The following is a 21,223-nucleotide window of genomic DNA, read 5'->3' on the forward strand; positions in this document are numbered from 1 at the left end:
ACCTGCATCGCCAGGTCGGTGACCCCAGAGAGGTGGCTCTGAGCTTGGGGGATGAGGGGGATAGAAGGGGGTCAGGGCATGGTCTGCTTCTCCCCTTGGGGACATTAATGACCTGCCACCTCGTTAGCCACCCCGACTCACGCTACCCGACCCCAAGAAGCTCACGCCACACACCCCGACACCCCCAGTTCTTTATTTTTGCGAAGATAATAAATAGAAAAGGACCCCCAGGGCCGGGGGAGCAGCACCCACTGCCCCCCGGCTGCCTCCCTCTCGCTGCGGGACCCCCTCCCCAGGCAGCCCACGCGCCCCACTTTGGGTGCAGGATTGGACCAAGGGGTGTGCAGGGTTGGACTCGCTGCTGGTGCTCTCAGTCCTGCTGCCACCCCGTGGCACTTCTCCGGCATTCCCACTCCGTTGGGGACACGCTGGCGGAAGGACAGACGGATGGACATGTACAGTGTCCGGCACCGGACAGTGGGCCGAGGCAGTGCTCCTCGTCCATGGGGTCCTGGCCCCCATAGTCCCCCCCTCCACGTAGCTCTGCCCCCCAGCCCCCTGCGACTGTCGCAGGGGGCTGGGGGGCAGAGCTACGTGGAGGGGGGACCGGCGGCATGTGGGGGGCACCGGGGTGGGGAGGGGGTTTGCGAAGAGCTGCAGCCCCAAGGTGGGGAATTGGGACCCTGTGGGAAGCCCTGCGGCACCACCGACCCCCCCTGGAAGCATTGCAAAGGGCACGGGGGGGGGCTTGCCTGGGGTCCAAGGATGGAGGCGAAGATGGGAGGGGGCTGCTCCCCCAAGCTCAGCACCCCACCCACCCACCCCTGCACCCCGTCAGGCTCGCTATCTCTGCCAAGCGTCCATGGCCTGCGCTCGCTGTGCGGGGATGGGACCCCGCTGCTCCTCTGCCAGCGGCCGGGGGGGTCCCAGGGGGTAGGGGTACCCCTTGGCGTAGTCGTCCCGTGGTTGGAGGTCTCCCGGGCCTCGGGAGGCTTCGCTCAGGGAGCCCAGGCTGGCCAAGGGGGGCTGGGGGGTGCCCGAGGGGCAGCCCAGCCCTGGGGAGACCCGTTCCGACTTGATGCTGATGGCTTGGTGCTGCGGGGAGGTGCCGGGAGCCGGGGCTGGCTCTTCGGTGGGGACGATCCGGCTGCTGACCCTGGGGTGAGAGAGGAGGAGGAGGAGTGAGGCCAGGTCTCCCTGCATCCCCTCCGAGGTGCACAGGGTGAGGAGAGACCAAGCTCACCCCGCCTCTGCTCTCTAGAGGGGCTGAGACCCCCCAAACTCATCTCACATATCAGCTCAGACCCAGCCAGGCACAGGGCAGCTACCCACCCAGCTGCTGGGAGCCTGGTGTGTGACTGGGGGGGACACGGGGACCAGGCCGCCTGGGGAAATCTGGTTGGAAATAGGGGGGGGGGGGGGGTGTCCTGGGGTGACCCCGTGTGCTTCGGTTTTGGGGTGAAGTCGGACAGACCCCAGCACAGCAGGTGGGGGGGCTGCGCCTCGGGTGCCGGCAGCACCCATGGCTGGGAGGTGGCACCCATGGGTGCAGCAGCTCCCCACGAACCCCAATCCATGCCCACCACCCCGTCCCCCACCCTCTGACCATCCCCATCCTCACCCCAGTGCTGCCATGTCCCGGGGGTGCTGCCACGCCGGGGGGCCGGGCTGCAGGAAGCCGGGGGGCTGCGGGGTCTCGCCAGCCCCGAACTCTGCCGAGCAGGAGGCCGAGAGTGAGCAGGAGCCGGGGGGGGGGCTGCAGCTGGGGGGGGTCCGTGCTGTCCCGGGGCCGAGGGGCCAGGACTTACCCGCTTGGGCCGGGGCGAGGAAGGGGAAGCCGGCGAGGCCGTGGCTCGGGACGCCGGAGCTGCCCGGGGCGAGCACTGGGCTCAGGGTCTGCAGAGCGGGGTACAGCGGCCGCTGCGGGAAATCAGGGTGCCCCCCGGTCAGGCTTCAACTGCTGACTCCCCCCTTGGGGACCCATGATGCAGCATCTCCCCCTGCCCCTTCCTGTGCCCCCCAGCAAAGCCCTGCTGTGGGGCTGAGGAAGAGGAGGTGGGAGCGGATCGGAGCAGCTTCTCGCCGAATTTAGGGAAGGGACGTCTGCGTGGCCCCGGGGACCCCGGGCATGGTGACTTGCTGGGAAATGCCTGGCTGCATCGAGCTGGGGGGGATGACACCCCCCTCACCGCCTGCCCTGCTGCCCCCCTCCGTGGTGTCACTGCTGGGGACGGGGTGTCCAAGGCCACCGAGCATCCTGCTGGCACTGACCCACAGCAGAACCCCACAGCTGGGGGGGCCCAATGCCCTCCCTGGGCACCAGGGACACGCAGAGCCAGCCCACCCTGAGGGGGTTACAGATTTGGGGGTCTTTGTCTGGCACACAGGGGACACATCCCAGCGATGGGGCCATATTTGGGCTGGTCCCCCCACAGTAGCACTGTCCCCACGTCCCAGCCCAGACGCTGCTGAGCTGGTGTCACTCACCGCCGCGCTGCCACCGCTCCGGCTGCTCGCCACGCTGCCGTGGGCTTCGCCACGCCGGCCCTCGGCCCCCAGGTACAGCGGCGGGGGGGTCTTGGTGGCCAGGGCTCGGTTCAGGCTGCCGGCGGGGAAGAGGGGGTAGCCGATACCTGGACGGACAGAGGGACGGGGGGATGCATGGAGTGACCCTGAGGGATGCGGGGTGCCGGGGGCTCCGATCCTCGGGGGGATCCGCGTGGCTGCGGCCGCTGGTCCCGGTGCCCTCGTCGCCGCGGGCGGCCGCATGTGCGTGCGCGGTGCCGTGCTCCGGCAAACCCACTTCCTGCGCGAGGACGTCGGCACACCTGGGCCACGGCCATGGTGTGCGAAGGCGGTGGCTGGATCCGGCCCGGGGGGCCAGCAGGCAGCAGACCTCCCCGGCCGGACCCCCGCTGCGGGGAGCACCCTCAGCCCGGCTCCCCACAGAGCGTCCGGGACGTCCAGTGTGCCTGGGGCCACCACGCCATCCCCATCCCGGGAGATGGGGATGCCGCACGCCCGCAGCCTGCACCAGGAATCTCACCCAGCTGCCCCTCTGCCACCACCCACCCACCCGGGGGGGGTTTCCGCTGATCAAGCCCCAGCATCATTTTTTGCAGCCGCTTTTCCACTGCGTGGTCCCGGAGGCACCCATGTTCCCACCACCACCCCAGGCCGGTGCAGGACGAGCCCCTCGCACCAGCTCCGAGCTGTGCCGCCGAGGAGCGAGCCGTGGGCGCGGGGTGCCTGAGGTGCCGCGGCCAGCCGGGTGCCGGGTGCCGGGAAGGCGCAGGATGCAGCTGGAGGGAGGCAGGGGACGGTTTTTCCACAGCTGCAGAGGTGCTACCTGCCCACGCACTCACCCCGGCCCTGCTCCCGGCGAGCCCCCGGGACACGCAGCGAGAGGAGCTTTGCATGCGGTCGGGGAAATCCCTGCAGGGCCAGCGAGGACGCAGTGCCCATCGCAGGGACCCCGCAGCCGGCTCCCCGCAGCCCCCTGGGCGACGGGTCCGAGCCTACCTGGGGGCAGCAGTCCCGGCGAGCGTCCCGGTGGCTTCGGCGCTGCCGGCTTGAAGGTGGGCGAGCGGCCGTGGCCCTGAGGCGAGCCGCTGGTGCTGCCCAGGGACGCGTCGGTGGCTGGCGGGGAGCTGCCATAGGCTGCGTCGGGCAGCGGCGCCGAGCTCTGCGGGGCCAAGCGGAGGTGAGGGATGGGGAGGGGACAGGGACCCTCGGGGACCTTCCTTCGCCCCCCGTGCCACGGGACGGCAGCGACTCACGTAAAACCTGGGCCGTGCCACCGAGAGGTCCATCCCCTCGCTCAGCCTTCGTGCCTTCTCCCCAGGATCTGGCCCCTCGTCCAGCTCCAGCTCGTGGCTCTCCAGCCCCAGCCCCTTGCGCTTCAGCGTCTGCGGGGAGCAGGGCGGGTGAGCGGGGTCCCGTGTGTCCCCCCGAGGTCCCCCCCGGCCACCCCCCGCCGCTACCTCGAGGATGTCGGAGTTGGTGCGGCTCTCATGGGGCTCGCTGTACTCCGTGTACTTGAGCAGCACCCTGTCCATGTCGGTGCTGGCGTACTGGAAGAGGCGGTTGGTGCTGTTGAAGATGATGAGGGCGATCTCGCAGTCGCACAGGACGCTCAGCTCGTACGCCTTCTTCATCAGCCCGAATTTCCGCTTGGTGAAGGTCACCTGCGGAGCGGGGAAGGGGACGGGATGCTGCACCCAGGACCCCTGGATACAGCCCCAAACCTCCTCCTGGGTCCCCCAGCTCCCCTCCGGATCCGACACCCGTGGGGTAGGTGGGAGCGGAGCAGCTTTGCCTCCCTTCTCGGCCTTGTGGCTCCCTGTCCCCCTCGTCCCCGCGCGGCTCCTACCTGCCGGTTCCGTTGATCCAGTATTCGGCTGATCTGTATTTTTTTCCGGCCCATTTTTGCCTCCTACACTTGAGGGGGGGCTGGAAGAGAGCGAGAAGTCCCTGAGCGCCCACAGCCTGGGGCCGGCAGGAGCAAGCATCCGGCCCGGCACCGCACACGCCTCCTCGCCCCTCCGGCCGCCAAAAATAAGTTTGGCTGAAAAAAAAGTTTTTGGAGGAAGTTTCAGCATTTTTTTTTTTCCAGTGGTAACATGAAAAAAAAATTGGGAAATTCTGCTGGGGCAGAGGGGGAAAAAATCCCCTTAGCTCTGCCCAGGCAGTTCCACCGTGCCGGCTCCATCGCCCCCAGCCCACACCGGCCCCGGGGATGCGAGCACCTGCGGGTCCCTCGCCGGGAGCGCGGGGTCAGCCTCCGCACCCCCGAGCGCCCGCCCGGAGCCGCAGGTGCCGCTGCGACCCTGCCCCGCGCACTGATGCTGTTCGGTCTGGCGGGGAGGGCGGTTATAAGGGAGGCCGGGCGGGCTGCGGGGAGGGTCCGTAAAACAACAAAAGGGCTGTTTTTAGGTTCAAGGTTTTTTTTTTTTGGTTTTTTTTGTGTTTTTTTTTTTTCTAACGCGAACAGACTAAATTTGACCTCCGCCATTCGCAGGTCAGGAAGTGGCTGCACGAGGAGACAGCAAAGCGAAACCACCCACCTCTTCGGGCCACGTGAGCTGGCGGTGGGAAGGGCGAGGGGTCGAGGGACCCCACGTCCCACGCTTGTTGCAGGGTGGCAGCGCCCATCGCAGCCCGGCACGGGGCTGTGACAACCCCCGTGACATCCCCCTGCCACTGCAGGGACCCAGTTCTGGCTCCTCTTGTTACCCCCCATCACCGCTCACCCCAAAACCCCTCTGGGATGCCCCGGTGCCACCGCAGCCCTGTGCAGAGCCATGGGTGGCATCAAGATGCTCCCAATGGGACCCTCGCACCCAGCCTCTCTGCCCTAATTTGGGTGCAGACTTGGCCTATCTCGGTCCCCACCGTCCCCAGGCCACGGCCACGGGGCAAGAGCCGAGCTGGGAAGCCGGCGGGGCTGGGAGCCCAACGCCGCGGCTCCCCGGGGACGGCAGGCACCCTGGGAGCCCCCCGAGCCCAGCAGCAGCCCCCCCATCGCAGGGGGGCACCCCGGGGGTGCAGGCTTGGGACCTGCCAGCCCTTTGGTCCCCCGATGCCCCAGTTTGTCCCGCTTCCCCCTCTCAAGCACGTTGCCATTTACCATCTTGCTCAGCTGCTATATTTAGCTGATCAAAACTAATTTTAATTTATGGAAGGAAATCGCACTGCCGTTCCCACGGCCCCGCTGCCACCCTGTGTCCCGGGGCCCACGCACGACCCCAAGGTGCGGGGGGGTGTCGCGACCACCCCGGCCCCCCTCGGCAAAACCCAGCGATTCCCTGGTGAAAAAGACTTTTTCCCAACGATTTCTGCCGCCTGCGCAGGGCAAGGGCTGCTCCTGCCCTCCCGGCGCTGACACCTGCATCGGCCCAGGGCGCTCCCAGGTTTATGGTCTGGAGGGGTCAGGTCTCGTCTGCCCCCCCCATCCCATGGTCTTTAATTGGGGTGCAGAAACAGGAGCTGCTCCCCGGGGGCTCCGGCACGCGGCTGGGTTTGGGTCAGGGGATGCTTGCCCGGCTGCCAGTCCCCGCGTCCCGGCACAGCCTCATCTCGGGCGGGTTTGTAGAGGCTGCAGGGTGCTGGGGACAGAAGGACGTGTCCCCTTGTCTGCAGCAAGGACATGAAATGCTGCCAAGGGCCCCCCGATGCCCTGCTCCAGCACCCTGGTTTGTAGCTGCCTGGAAAGCCCAGGGGCAGATGGACCTTACATGGGGACTAGAGCCTGCCCCGGTGCCTGGCTGTGTCCCCCGCTCTGTGCCACGCCAGGGCAGGGGACAGGGGACAGGGGACAGCAGCCACCCCCGGTACCAGCACAGCTCTGAGCCCCCAAGGCAGCCACATCTGCCTGGCTGTCCAGGCAGGGTGCTCCAGGAGCGGGGCCCAGGGGTGCCAGCAGCCACGGGGTGATGCTGTGGGGATCCTGGAGGGTAAAGGCACCCATGGGGTAATGCTGTGGGGGTCCCAGGGGGTACCAGCACCCACCAGGTGATGCTGTGGGGGTCCTGGAGGGTAAAGGCACCTATGGGGTGATGCTGCGGGGTTCCCAGGGGGTTACTGGCACCCATGAGGTGATGCTGTGGGGGTCCTGGGGGATACCAACACCCACAAGGTGATGCTGTGGGGGTCCTGGAGGGCAAAGGCACCCATGGGGTGATGCTGCAGGGGTCTTGGTGGGTACTGACACCCATGAGGTGATGCTGTAGGTGTCCCGGGGGGTACCAGCACCCATGCAGTGATGCTGCGGGGTCCTGGGGTGTACCGGCACCCCTGGGGTGATGCTGTGGGGGTCTTGGTGGGTACCGGCACCCATGAGGTGATGCTGTAGGGGTCCTGGGGGGTACCGGCACCCATGTGGTGATAATGTGGGGGTCTTCGTGGGTACTGACACCCACGAGGTGATGCTGCGGGGGTCCTGGGGTGTACTGGCACCCATGAGGTGATGCTGTGGGGGTCCTGGGGGTTACTGGCACCCATGAGATGACGCTGTGGAGGTCCCAGGGGGTACCAGCACCCACAAGGTGATGCTGTGGGGGTCCTGGAGGGCAAAGGCTCCCATGGGGTGATGCTGCGGGAGTCTTGGTGGGTACTGACACCCATGAGGTGACGCTGTAGGGGTCCCGGGGGGTACCGGCACCCATGTGGTGATAATACGGATGTCCTGGGGGGTACTGGCACCCATGGGGTGATGCTGTGGGGGTCTTCGTGGGTACCGACACTCATGAGGTGATGCTGTGGGGGTCCCAGGGGGTACCAGTACCCCTGGGGTGATGCTGCAGGGGCCCCAGCCCAGAATAGCAGGCGCGGTGGGAGGCAAGAGGAAGCAGCAGCTGCAGCACCGTCGGGCCAGGGGAGCTGGGGACCCGCCATGGCCGGGCTCACGGCTCACTCGCCGTGGGCTGGGCACGGAGTGGCTCGTCCCCGCGCCGGAGAAACCGTCTGAGGCCTCGTGCAACACGCGGGGCGGTTTCATCAGCCGCCTCCCCACGCAGCTCATTACGGCTCCGCTCCTCCTGGGACATCGCCTCGGCCGCTCGGCCACCGCGGCCATGTGGGACCCGTGGGGACACGCACAGCCCCGGCCGGGCCACCGCTGCCACCAGCACCGTGCCACGTGCCGGGGTCTCGCCGGACGGGTGCAGGGTTGGGTCTGGCCGCGGGGCAGGGGAGCGATGCTCTCCAGGAGCGGGGTACACGGCGTTTTGGCTTGCTGCCTCCACGGGTCCCCGTGCCTCGGCCACCGCAGTGCGGCAGGGGACGGGCGCTCGGTCCCCCCCGGGCAGGCATTAAGGGCTGGGAGGGGAGGGGGGGGACTTTCACTGCAGATTTTAATTGCAGTGCCGGGCGATAAGGCGATAAGCAGCATTACGGCTGCAAGGCGATTATCGCAGCCGATGGTGACGGGCACAACGGGGCGGCTCGGCACCTCCATCCCGCATCCTCCAGCCTCGGGGACAGCATCGAGCGAGCAGCCTGGCTCCTGTAGGGAGAGGGCGAGGGCTGGGGACCCCCGAGCAGTAGTGAGCCGGGGTTGGGGTGCCCCACAACCTCTAATTGCGTTAATCTCCACCGGGTCCCACCTCGCGCAAACCCCTCGTTAGCATGGCTGCGACGGGGACCCGCGACATGGTCCGGCTGCAGCATCCTCCAGCATCGTTATTACCAACGAGGCCACCAAAACCCGGCGCCAACCAAGCTTTGCAGCCCTCCAAAGCTTTCAGCGAGGAGATGCTTTCCCCTCCCTGCGCTGGGCAGAGGCCCTTGCGCTGCCTGGCATCGCGCCGGCCTCCGCTCCCTCCCACATGCGCTTATCTTTAGCCCTGGCTCTCTGCTCGCTCGCACGCACTGGGCTCGCCTCCACGCCCAGGCACAGCCCCTCGTCCCCACCGTCCCTTCGCCAGCGCGGTCTCAACCCGACCCCCCGGGCTGCAACGAGCTTTATAATTAACTCCCCGGACCCCCACAGCATCACCCTATGGGTGCTGGTACCCTCCAGGACCCCCACAGCATCACCTTGTGGGTGCTGGTACCCCCTGGGAACCCCACAGCATCACCCCATGGGTGCTTTTACCCTCCAGGATCCCCACAGCATCACCTTGTCAGTGCTGGTACCCCCTGGGACCCCCACAGCATCACCCCATGGGTGCTTTTACCCCCCGGGACCCCCACAGCATCACCCCAAAGGTGCTTTTACCCTCCAGGACCCCCACAGCATCACCTTGTGGGTGCTAGTAACCCCTGGGAACCCCACAGCATCACCCCATGGGTGCTTTTACCCTCCAGGACCCCCACAGCATCACCTTGTGGGTGCTGGTACCCCCTGGGAACCCCACAGCATCACCTGGTGGGTGCTGGCACCCCCCGGGACCCCCACAGCATCACCCCATGGGTGCCTTTACCCTCCAGGACCCCCACAGCATCACCTGGTGGGTGCTGGTACCCCCCGGGACCCCCACAGCATCACCCCATGGGTGCCTTTACCCTCCAGGACCCCCACAGCATCACCTGGTGGGTGCTGGTACCCCCCGGGACCCCCACAGCATCACCCCATGGGTGCCTTTACCCTCTAGGACCCCCACAGCATCACATCTTTAGGGGTCATTGGCATCACGCCAGAGCGTGTAAACTTCCTATCCCGGCTCCTAATTAGCACGCTGAGATGAAGCGAACCCCTGGAGAGCGACATGTTTTGCCGTGTGCCGCAGCCGGGGGGGGGTCCCGGCGCTGCCTTTGACACCTTTACATCCTTCTCCATCCCCGAACGATCCCCGAAATGTTAAATCCACTAAATTTATCCCAAAGTCAAAGCATGGGGGTTATTAGGGGAGCGAAAAGGCGAAAGCCGCTCCGGGGTCCTAGCGCTCCCCTAATAACCCAAGGTCAGGGACTCTGAGCTCCCCAGTGTTTTACCCCCCCCACCTCTCCCATCCCCATGGGACAAAGCAGCAGCAATGTAGAAACTCAGGGAAAAAAGATAATTTTCCCAATTTCTGGCGATCTTGCTGCAAATCTGAAAGCTGGGGGTGGCTGGGTAGAAATGGGAGGTGGGGGGGAAGAGCAAGGCCAGCAAGCACCCGCTGTTGGCATTCGCCGCCTTCCAAAAAGCGTTTTGTTGGAGAAAAATATTGATTAAAGTGGGAGAAAGAGTTTCCATCCCGTCTTTTAAAGGAAGAGGCAGCGAGCTTGGCGGGGAGGAGGAAAATCCAAGCCAGGAGTGGAGAAATCCCCGGGGTGGGGTGGCGGGGGGCGAGCCCAGGCCAGATGCTGCATCGCTGGGTCCAGGAGGACAACGGGCTTGAAACAGAGCTTGAAGGACCACCCACCACGGATACGGGACCACCGTGGGCCGCATCCATCCCTGGCTGGTGCTGCTCTGCTCCCAGCTGAGGACATGGCCCCGGCTCTCACCGGTCCCCGGGGAACGGCAGCGCTAGGGCCTCACGGTGTGAGCAGCATCCCGAGCCCAGCGCAGGGAAAAGTCAAAGTTTACCAGGGTTTCTGCCGGGGGTTGACAGGCCCTTCGGCTTTTTATAGGTTGTTTAAACAACTAACCAGTATAAACCAGAGCGGGGAAGGCAGGAGGAGCCTGCTGGGAAGCAGGGTAAAGGAGAGCCCGGAGGGGACAGGGGGTCTTGGGGACCGCCGGGGCACTGAGAGCATATCAGGGTGCTGAAGACGAGGGGTTTGCCTAACCGCCTCCCCCCGTCTGATGAGCATCACCCCAGCACCCAGCAAAGTCCCTGGGGGCAATTATAATTCATCTATCTGCCCCCATCGCAGCACGGGGCGCGGCCATGGCATTGCCCTGCGTCCCTCCAGAGCCAAATCCAGGCTGTGGATGGGTTTGGGGGGGACCCGGCCGCCGTCCGGACCCGGCTCCGTCCCACTCAGGGTGACGCAGACCGAAAGTCTCCCCAGTGCCCAGCACTGCCGAGGGGCGATGGGTGGAGGCTTTTCGGTTCCCAAATGACTGGGTGGAAGGAGGGAGGATTGAAACGTCCCTGAAAAACGAGGCAGATCCTGGCCTTGGGAAGGCAGACAGACGCACGGACCCCCGCCGGGGCCCAGCCCACCTTTTCTGCTCGGCGTTGGCAACACCGCTGGCAGCATCCGAGGGGACAAACATGCTGTTCCCGCGGGACCGGGCCGCCCCATGCTGCAGCTGGGCATCGGTACGGGAAATGATGCTCGTTGCTGCTCGAGGGTTCGCCAGAGGCGGCCAGAAGGTGCTGAGGGCTGGCCTGAGCCCATCGCCGCGGCGCTGGGGCTGCGTGGCTAACAGACCTGCTCTGCTCCTGACAGTTCTGCTGTGAGAGGATGGAAATCCAAGGGTCTTAAATACACTAATTCCCCTCTGCTCTTTCTGGGCACCCCAGGGCAGCGCGGCACGCCAGGCCCTCCAGCCCCCTCGCTGCCGGGGTGCTTCTCCCGGGGCTCAGCAGGGACCCCCGTTCCCTTGCACGGGCGCAGTCTCCCACGCCCGCTTTCCTTCCCCGCTGCTGCGCCAGCCGGCTCGCGGCACCGGGTGTCATCAGTGCCCCGGGCTCGGGGGCGAGCAGGAACGTTTGACACCCTAACCCAAACCTGGGGCCTGCGCCTACATCCCAAATCCCCCTCCGCCGAGCTACGCAGGTCTCCCCACATGTGACGTGTCCAGCTGGCAGCCAGCGAGATGGAAAAGGGCCAGGATCCGGCTCTGCAGCCAAGTCGCCCACGCTCCCTTCCCAACAGGTACCCGACGCCCCAAGGGATGCGCGCGGATCGAGGGGGCACAGCCCCTCGCCTCCCTGCCGCAGGTCCCGGCCTTTCGGCTCACCTGCCAGCTGCTGCGTTAATCCATTACCTGCGCAACCCCGTCTCCAGAGCCCGCAGCTCTGGGAAACTTTCTCTCATTAAAAGAGTGAAGCCCCGGGGACGAGGACTCGCTGGCAATCGGCTGCAGCGGGCAGGAGGAGCCGGCACAGGATCCACCTCGCTCTCCGCGTGGGGATGGGCGACAGAGGGAGAACCACGTGCGCTGGGACGCACTGGAGATGCCACACACTGGCGAGAGCTGTGGACGGGTCACATCCCCACCAGGGGCACGGTAAGGAACGCGTGCTACGAATGTCCAAGTGAAGCCACGGTGACACCGGGCCCTGGCGCGGTATCGGGGCGTCCCGGTGCTGCATCACTGGCGGCGTCACGATTCACGTCGAGCCGGCAGTGCGGTGCCTCAGTTTCCCCTCCGCTCAACGGGCTCAGCCCCAGCGCCCAGAGGGCTCGGCGGGCCCGGGGGGGTCGGGGGGGGGGCCCGGGGCAGGGCGGCTGCCGTCCAGGCTGCGCTTTTGGGTTAAACCCGGGCGTTCCTCCCGGCGCAGACATGAGTAAAAATAACCGCCCCGAGCACGGCGCAAACCGCAGGCTTTTTATAGCCCGCCATCCCTAGACGGTGGGGCGGGGGACGGGGCTCCGCCGTGCCCAGGGCAGCCCGCGGGGCGCCGGCCCCGCCGCACCGGCACCTCCCCGGGACCGGCCCCGCTCCCGCAGCCCCTGAGCCCCGACGGGGCGGCCGGTTGGACGCGTGCGGCCGCCCGCCGCCGAGAGGAGCCCCGTCGGGAGTGACGGGCGGGTCTGGGGGGGTGCGCGGCCGCCGCTGTCCCCGTTACCCCGTAGCGGCGACACCGGAGCGGGGCCGCGTCCCGGTGCGCCCGGGACCCCCCTCCCCTCTCTCCCCGCCCCGGGACTCGCACCTGGTCGCCGGCTCTTCCTTCTCGGCAACTCCCCACCGGCTCGGCCCGCGGTGCCCGGCGGTGCAGCGGAGCAGGCCCGGTCCCGGTGCGGCCCCGCCGCCGTCGGGTCCCGGTCCCGGTCCCGGTTCCTGTCCCCGGCGCAGCGCCCTGCCCGCCGCCTGCCCGAGCCGCGCCGGCCACATTTGCATAGCCCCGCCCTCCCCGCCGTGAGATTTGCATAGGGCTGGCCGGACTCGCTCGCTATTGGCAGTCGCCGCAGGGCTGGTTTGCATAGCCCCACCTCTGCCGGGAAGAGGGGCGGGGCGGGGGGAGCTGGGGGGACCAGGAGGGGGCTGGAGGGACCGGGGGGGCCTGGGAGGGACGTGGGGGGGGGGCTGGGGGGACCCGGGGGCCTGGGATGGGCGATTTGGCCCGGGAGGACGCGGGTGTGTGGGAATTTGGGGGCTAGGATAGGGCTGCAGTTTGGGGGGTCCCGGGGGATGCTGTGCCTGCTCCGGGGGGCTCAGGCTGGGGCTGAGCGGAGGAGTCCTGAGCGCAGGTTTAGGGCCAGGCTCCGGGTTCGGCCCATGCCGGACCCCTGGGACCCCCGCTTTGATTTCAGGGACCCCCACCCAGCACCGCTGGCCCCCTCAGCCACAGGGTTGGGGGGTGCCAGTCCCCGCGTCCCCAGGGTCACCGAGGGCGAACCCACAGTGAAAAAACCCCTCATGAGCTTGAAACCCTGCCACGGATTTGCAGCTCCGAAAGGAAACATCCAACGCGCTCCCTCCCATTTTTATCCTTTATAAATGAGGTGACCTGCTTGGGGGGGGCTGCCCCGTGCTCCTGCCCCCCACCCGACCCCGAGGAAGGAGCCTCAGCCCTGGGGAAAGGACGGACACCAGCCGGGATGGCCGTGGATGCTTCTGCCTTTGGTGTCCCCGTGTTGCGAGCGAGGCCACCCTGCAGCGAGCGGCCCTGGAAGCCTGCGCGGGGGGCCACCAAACCACGGTGACATAACCCGAGGGAGGCTGCGAGGAAGCACTGGGGACGCCGAGCGAAACCTCCGCAGGCGGCTCGCACGCTGCCGGCAACCCACTCCAACAAAATGCAACCCAACGCCCACTCTCTGCGATCCCCAACACCGCTGTGTCCCCCCCAGCTGGCACCGAGAGCGGGGACAGGCCCCGGGGTCACCTGGGACAATCCAGCGCTGTGGTATCCTGGCACCGTCCCCACTTGCAGCCCCGGGGAAGGTGGCAGAAACCCACCCTGCACCGGAGCATCGCGAGCGGGGACCAGAGGATGCAGGTGGGTGCGGATCCTGGGGCTTGGAGCCCACGAAGATGGTCCGGAGCGGATTTTGCAGAGCAGAGGGAGGCAGATGCTGCTCCGTCATGCGGTGACGGACCCACGGACAGCCTAGGTCTGACGGAAGGGAGTAGCACAGCGGAGCTGGGACTCAATGTTTCGGCTGGAGGGCAGAGAGTGGCCGGGACGAGAAGGTGCTTTTCCCTGCGGGGAGCAGAACCTGAGCTCAGGGGATGCTGACGGGCCCTGGCTCTGTGTCTGGGTCCAAACCTGGCCCCAGAATCACCCCTGGAGAAGACACCGCCCAATTCACACCCCGACTCATCTCCTGTCCTTGTGTGACCTCTGCCTCGGCGGGGACAAAGCCACGGTGCAGCCGCAGGGATGACCGGGACCACCACGCTCTGCCCCGAGCCCACGATCTGCCCGGCATCCCCCGGGTGGGTGCTGGGTGCCATGGGGCGGGTGGCTGTGCCGGGAGTCCCGCTCCCTCCAGCTGTGGCGGGGAGGCAAAGGGCTGTCCGGGAGCTGCTCGGCACAGGGTTCCCGTGGGGAGCACCCATGTTTACAGCAGCGAGGGGGAACTGATGCAATTCCCAAGCTCCCGTTACACGAGCGGAGCCGCCCAGGCAGCGGGTGGGAAGGGGGTTAGCAGGGGCTCCCTGGAAATCAGCTCCCAGGCCAGCCCCATGGCTAGGACACGTCCTTCCAACATGGCCATGCCGGGGGTCCCGGCCCGGCCTCAGGGGATTCGGGGAGAGGGGCTGGGGAGACGAGGATTCTCCGGACAAGGCTTTCAATGCAGGCTGTGCTGGCAGAAAGGACATGACATCTTTCTTAGAGCTGTTTTTAAAGCTTATGATTTATAGAGGGCTTCAGGGTGCAATTAACAGACTGTTAATTAGCCCTGCTCATAATCTTAATTGATCCTGAAGAGGAGGTGGGAGGGAGAGGAGAAGCATGAGAGCGTCGGCAGAGTGGCGTCCCGGCAGCCGTGGGGTCCGAAGTGACATGTCCAGACGCCCCGTCCTGCTTCGGGCCGGGGTCTGGGGACACGCAGGGTGGCCCTTTCCCTGCCTGGGCCGCAGGACCTCCCTGCCCCGTCCCCCTCGGGCTGCCCAGGGGCTTGGCCTGGCTCAGAGCCGCTTCCAGCCACAGCACCTGAACCCCACTTTGGGTGCAGGGGCTGCCTGGACCCCCCGGCTCAGGGGGTGCCCAGGCTGGGCTCTGCCTGGCTGCTCCCCGCAAGCTGCGGGGTGGCAGCTTGAAAGCTTTGAGCTCCCTCTTGAGGCCCTTCCTGCCCCAAAATCTTGGGGTTTTGGGGAGCCCGAGCCACTGGGTGCCCCGGGCTGAGCCCCGCAGTGCTCTGCACCCCGAGTGACCCAGCCCGTAGGACACGGCTGGGCCCTGTCGCTCTCCCAGTCATGGGGAAGGGACAGAGGCACCGTCACCGGGAGCTGCTTCGGGGACTTCGGGCCGAGTTCCAGTGACACGGCCCCGGGGACTGACATACCCCCCAGCCAAAAAGGCGAGCGGGGTCTGGAAACGAGCCGGGAGCCAAACCGGCGCTTGCTGCCAAGGCCAACACACCAGGTTTCAAAATAGCCCGTGTCCCACGCGGCTCCGGCCGGAGCAGAGGGTGCCAGCGGGAACCACCCACGCGGGCCAGGAAGGCCGGCGGTGCCAGACAGAAAGGTCACCCCATCCAGATCCCACAGCCGGGCTCAGGCACGGGCCCAGGGCTGATGACACCAGGCTGGAGGAGTCGGTGTCGCAGCCGGTCCCCCGGCCTGCCGCTGGCAGGGTGCTGGGGATAGGCACGGAAAGGCCCAAACCCGACGGCCCCTCATCTCATATGCAGGGGAAATTTCTGCGCTGGGGGGGCCGAGGGGCTGAGTGGGGAGACCCTGCCTCAGTTTCCCCACTGCTCCCAAGGCGCAGGGTCTTTCCCAAGGTAACAGGCGAGCTGTAGACTGAATTTTCCTGAACAAACCCTCCCCGATTCCCAGGGGGGACCCGCTGGCGGAGCAGATCCCGGGGGAAAAGGCGCTTCTGCTTCCCAGGATATTTATAAGACGCGGGAAGCTGGTGCAGGGCAGGGCAGCGTCCCGCGGGTCCTTTCTCAGCCGTGCGGGACTGGGAACATTTCGGCTCCCGAGGGAAGCAGGATTAGGCCACCCCGGTGTCCCCCCCCCGCCACCCTCACCCCCGCTCGCCCCACGCCGAGGCCGCGGTGACGCTGCCGGGGCTGATCCCGGGAACTTTCCCAGCAGAGGGAAAGCCGGGACCGGCGCTGGGAACGGGGGGAGCCGAGGGGAGCGACGGGAGGCACCGCTCGTCCGTCGGCCCGTCCGTCCGTCCATCCTGGCTCCTCGGACCCCCCCGGTCCCGCTCCCTCCATCCCCCCGGGGCGGGGGCAGAGGCTCCGGGGAGCCCCGTCGGAGCGGGGATGCGGGGCGGAGCCGCTGCCCGGCGGGGGGGGTTCCCCGTCCCGGGGGAGCCGCCCGGTTGCAGCCCCCGAGGGGCCGTCCCGGGGGGCAGGACCGGCGGGGCGGGGAGGGAGCCGGGCGCCCGGCGGGGTCGCAGCTCCGCCGCCCGGTGCCGGTTCCCCTTCCCGGTTCCCGGTGCCGGTTCCCGATCCCGTTGCCGGTTCCCGGTCCGAGATCCAGCAGCGGGAGCACCGAGGTGGGAAAGCCCCCGCAACTTTGGGGTCTATCGGCCCGCTGCCTCCCGCCCCACCGGTTCCCGGTGCCCCCGTCCCCCGGTTCCCGGTGCCGGCCCCGCCATGCCCGCCGGTTACCCGCAAAGAGCCCTGACGGTGCTGCTGCTCTTCGGCACGCTGGCAGCCGCCATGGCCCTGCTCGCCTCCAGCCTCATCTTCCAGCTGCCGTCGGGGCGGACCGGGAGCGGCACCGGGAGCGGCACCGGGAGCGGGAGTGGGCCCGGGGCCGGGGCCGGTCGGGGGGCTCTGCCGGAGCCCGCGGTCGCCGTGCTGCTGCCGGTATCGGCCGTGCTGGCCGCGCTCTGCCTGGTGCTCAACCTCAGCTGCCTCCTCCTCTGCCTCCTCCACGGCTACTTCAGCACCGAGCTGTGCCGGGGCCAGCCCGGGCCCGACCGGTGAGAGCCGCGGGGACCCCGGGGGGCGCGGGGGGGCACAGGGGCTTGGGGGTGCTGGGGGGGAGGGCACCGGGGTGCGCTGGAGCCCGGGGGATGCTGCTGGTGGGGGTGGGGGGCAACGGGGGGGGGTGGAGAGGAGGGAGCTGCGCAGGGGAGGGAGGGTGCTGGAGGGGTGCAGAAGGGATTGGGGGGGTGTGCAAGGAGAGTGGGGGGGTGCAGGGTAGCATCGCTGCCCTGGGACCTGTCACAGGGGGCCTGTCCCCATGGCATGGGCACAGGTGTAGCCCTGCCAACCCCTCCTGCACCCCAAGATCCGGCCTTTGCCAGGGCCCCCCCAGTCCTTGCCCCCGTCAAAGGGGGTTGTGGGGAGCAAACAACGCTGCTGGCACTCGGGCATCACAAAATTCACCTCTGCGGTGCTTGCCCGGGAGGCAGGGTGATCTCCGGCCGATGAATGCCGGGGCTGTAAACGTGCCCCTGAATTTGGGGTGTAGCTGGACTGGGGGCAAGCCCCCAGCAGCCCGCCCCACCAATTGCCCCGGTGACATCCCTGCGTGAACCCCGTCCGTGCGTCAGGGCCCCTCTCCGGGCTTGGAGCAGCGCGTGGGGCCCCGCCAGCCTGCCAGCCCAGTTCAGCCCCAGCGCCGAGGCCGGGAAGACGTGCTGGGCCTGGCCGCGATGCCCCCCAGCACCTGAGACTCGTCCCTCGGCAGCGGGAGAGCCGGGCTCTCTGCGTCGCTGCCGGGGTGACCGCACAGGCCACTCACGCGGCACCAAAACGACCGCAGGCCTGGGGTCATTAACCATAAACATGTGTTGACTTAATCACTACCAGCACATTTACGCTTCCAAAACTGTTTCCAGAGCAATTCCCTGCTCTTTCCTCCACGGAAACGTGGGCTGGGTTGGGCGGCTCCGCTGCCTGCGCTGGCCTGGCCCAGCACCGGCCCCACTCCTGTGTCAGCAGACACCGACGCCTTGGGAATACTCAGGTTTAAACGTCCCTTGGTGGGAACTGGTCTGCATGCGATGGTCCCCATGGGGCCTTTTCGGGACCGCTCTGACTTCAGCAAGTCAAAACTCATGTAAAGGAAACGATTTCAACGGTTACGTCTGTCCCGAACTAGCTGAACCGGCCCGTGCCTCCCGCTCTGCGCGGAGCATGGTGGCCGGAGGCACGCCAGCGCGCGACAGCGTCTCCGCTCAGCACCTTCCACGCGAAGCTGACCCTTAACTCGCTCATTAACGAAGGAGGGCAAAATATCGCTGTGAAAAACCGAAGTTCCTGCAGGAAACTTTGCTTTCGGTGGGAGCTCCATTTCGGCTGGAAAACGGTTACAGGAGAAAATTCCCCACTGGCTGTAAAGTTGTCTGAGATTTGGTACTGATTTGGGCTATAAAACGTTCAGTTTCAAAGTTGTGGGGTTCAACTTTCACAGAATCACAGAATCACAGAATCACAGAATGGTCGGGGTTGGCAGGGACCTCTGTGGGTCACCCAGTCCAACCCCCTGCTGAAGCAGGGCCACCTACAGCAGGCTGCACAGCACCGTGTCCAGGTGGGTCTTGATCTCGAGCGTGCAACAGGAGCGGCACTAATCAGGTAGCCAGATGCAGAGTCACAGGGAGAGGGACGGAGCGTGCCGGTCGTGGGACAGCCCGTACCCAGCAGCAGCCACTTGTTCAAGGGCTTAGAGGACAGAGCAGCCATCGCCGCACGGCTGCCGGCCCCCTGGCGCATCTCGCGGAGCAGGGAAGCTTTTCCCAAACAACTTGATTTGAAATAATATTTCTGTGCTCTTCTCCAGAGCCCCTCGCAAAGCAAGAAGCTGCTTTTGGCTTCACGGCAGGTGATACAAGGCATTGGTGGGGTTTGGAGTCCTGCGTTGGCGTCCCTCTGCCCGGGGTCCCAAGCGGATCACTTAGTCTGGCCGTGCCTCAGTTTCCCCAGCTGCAACCCGAGGGTTACACTCGCCTTTGGGAGGAAAGGGGCAGGTTCTCGGGACGGAGGGATGCTGTCTGCAGGCTGCCCCCGGGCAGGGGGTGCCGGCAGGACACAGCCCCTCTCCCCGCGACGTGGGCTGCCGTTAGCCACCATCTCCTCGTGGCCGAGCTGGCCTGGCCCCACCTGGCGCCGGTTTCATTAGGGGACCCGCTCACGTCGCAGGGACCTTTCCCACGTTGGGCCTGTCACACTGAATTACCGCTCCACTTCTCAGCGCCGCGCTCAATAGCCCGAGCCAGCTCCAGACAAAGTCCTTCTCCTCCCCACTAATCCCCCCCGACTCAGGTAATTAATAAAACAAAGCAGCTGCTCTTCCCCGAGTGGGAGCGGGTCCAGGGTCTATTAACGGCTCCCCGTGCAGGCAGCAACGGCCGAGGGGCTACAATAAGCCCGGGAGAAGGGGAGGGGGCCAGGGCACAGCACCCTCGGCTGCTGAATTCACCCCGGGGGTGGAAGGAGCTGGGGGTGCAGAGGAGTGACAGCAGGGCTGGTCCTGGCAGGAGGACGGTTGTGCCGCTGGTCTTTCCAAGCCCGGGCACATTTCCAAACAGCTCCCCAGGACTTTCAGAGGTGGGCGGCAGGACCAGCGATGCCCTGTGCACCCCGGGTTGTTTCACGAGACTGTTTGCATCTTCCCAGCATCGCAGTCCTGCCAAGCATCTCTCCGAGCGCTCGCATTTCCAACTCCCCCCGAGTCGCCTGGCACCCGTCCGCCGACCTCCGGCCCAGCCACATCCCGCTCTCCCAATTAGCAGAGGCATCCTCTGGTGGCAGCAGCCTCCGAAGCCCGGCGAGGACCGAGCTTGGCCAGGCCAGCCTGGCTCCCAGGGCACCGTGGCTGGGCAGAGAGCGTGCCGGGGGAAGGTGCAGGCAGCAGGCACGGGGCTGGGTAGAAACAAAGGCCCTGCTGGAAAGGAGCTGGTCTTTTCATGGGGTTGAAGCACAATTCCAGTACCAAGCCCCCTCCAGACAAAAGGCTTGCAATCTGAGCTGAGCACAGAAAGCCAGTCACAAGGGCGACGAGAGAACCTGGCCTTGCTGAATTCAATGCGCCAGCACTTCACTTGTCATTCTTTAAGGGGGGAGACGGGTTTGACAGGCCCCAGTTTTGTTCCTCGCTTGCTCTTCAGGGTTTGCTGAACAGGGGGAAATCACCTGCAGAAAGCCTCCAGCCGTTTGTCTCTCTCTCCTGAGCCCCTGTCCCCATCTGGTTTCCCAAGCACAGCTTGAAGCGGGCAGGAAAAGTTTGCAGTTTAACAAGGGATCTCAAACTCTTCTGTTGCAGAGTGGGCAGAACGCAGCCCAGAGCTGTGCAACCCAGCAGCCTGGGGGAAGCCCCAGTTCGGCAGAGGTCCTTGGGCTTCTGACTTGGCTCTGAACCCCTTCCCTATGCAAAACCAGGGTTTCAGTTTCTCAGCAGGGGCCAGAGCATCAGCCTTTTAGCTGTGCTGAGGCCAGGGCCAGGAGACTACACAGACCTGCCTTTTTCTCACCTGTTTTACAGGGCAGACTGGTTCCTTCTGGACAGCCGGACGGTTCGCCACGCTGCCATCGGCTTGTTCTGCTGCGGGGTCTCAGTCTACCTAACAGGCAAGTGCTCACTTCCCACCAGCACAGCCCAGCAGGGACCGTGCATTTTCAGCCCAGACCGTGCACTCTGCACTGGTTGCTGAGTGCTCGCGAGCTGCCGAGTTTCTACTTCAGCATCGGGTTTGTTTTGCAAATGGCTTTGCCAGCTCATTCCTGTAGTGCGAACTTTCTGTTCTCTATGACCAGCCCTCAGGAGGGCTCCTCTGGCCTGAATTTTGCAGGCCAAATGCATCGCTTTAGCCCTTCTGGTTCCTCAAGGTGTTCTGCACTCCCCTTCCAGCTCTCGCCATCTACATGCTGCTGCTGTTTGAACTGGAGGCCGGCATCGCCAGTGCCTGCATCCTCTCCTCCGGCATCGTTGTCCTGCTGATCACAGTGACGCACGCCCTGGTACGGGCTTCCCAGGTTTCGCGCCACAGCCGCTCCGAGGTCTCTCACACCCTGTACGAGAACGACTCTGCCCAGCACGGCGAATCCTCCACCAGCGATCTCAACAACAAGGACGCGGCTGTGCCTCGGCCCCGGCCCGAGATCCACCGGGAATTTTCCTTCCCTCCTTTCCTGGAGCGCAAATCCCAGCTGGGCTCTCCGGCCAGCAGCTACCTCACCTCCTCGGGCAGCCCCGGGCTTCGCTCCGAGAAGGAGAGCTACAACCTGCCCCGGACGCACCGGACGCTGTCGGCAGAGTCAGGCCTGCTGCAGGCGCAGGGCAAGCCCTGGAACGGTGTCACGCAGGAGATGAGGAACGTGCTGTCACGCAAACCTGGGGCCTCAGGCAAGGACTCAACTCTGGTGTGAGTGGAAGTGGGACCTTTTGGCTCCATCTCGTCCCAGGGGAGCTGCAGGCACCAGGGCCACGATTTGCATCTCTGTTTAGAGCTTAATATAGGTCACGTCTCACCGGAGCAGAGGGCGGCTGCTTTTCCACCCTCTGCCCTCCCAGCCGGGGCCCTGCACAGCCACT

At 66.1% G+C, this 21,223-nt stretch overlaps 2 protein-coding genes across 2 annotated transcripts; one reads left to right on the forward strand and one right to left on the reverse strand.

The window, feature by feature from the left end:
- Positions 1-617: 617 nt before the first annotated feature.
- MEF2B (myocyte enhancer factor 2B) lies at positions 618-12,409 on the reverse strand. Its single transcript, XM_075444260.1, has 9 exons — positions 12,258-12,409; positions 4,373-4,452; positions 3,984-4,187; positions 3,780-3,908; positions 3,523-3,685; positions 2,488-2,633; positions 1,809-1,920; positions 1,622-1,712; positions 618-1,156 (listed from the first exon to the last, which is right to left on the reverse strand). The coding sequence occupies exons 2-9, from the start codon at positions 4,424-4,426 to the stop codon at positions 844-846; spliced, it is 1,212 nt and encodes a 403-aa protein (XP_075300375.1). The 5' UTR covers positions 4,427-4,452; positions 12,258-12,409; the 3' UTR covers positions 618-843.
- Positions 12,410-16,071: 3,662 nt separating this feature from the next.
- TMEM221 (transmembrane protein 221) lies at positions 16,072-21,064 on the forward strand. The gene is made up of 3 exons (XM_075443972.1): positions 16,072-16,664; positions 20,174-20,259; positions 20,540-21,064. Exons 1-3 carry the CDS (start codon positions 16,333-16,335, stop codon positions 21,055-21,057), a joined length of 936 nt encoding a protein of 311 aa, XP_075300087.1. The 5' UTR covers positions 16,072-16,332; the 3' UTR covers positions 21,058-21,064.
- Positions 21,065-21,223: the final 159 nt, after the last annotated feature.

This window comes from Opisthocomus hoazin, chromosome 27 (genome assembly GCF_030867145.1).
Source record: "Opisthocomus hoazin isolate bOpiHoa1 chromosome 27, bOpiHoa1.hap1, whole genome shotgun sequence".
NCBI classification, from domain to species: Eukaryota; Metazoa; Chordata; class Aves; order Opisthocomiformes; family Opisthocomidae; genus Opisthocomus; species Opisthocomus hoazin.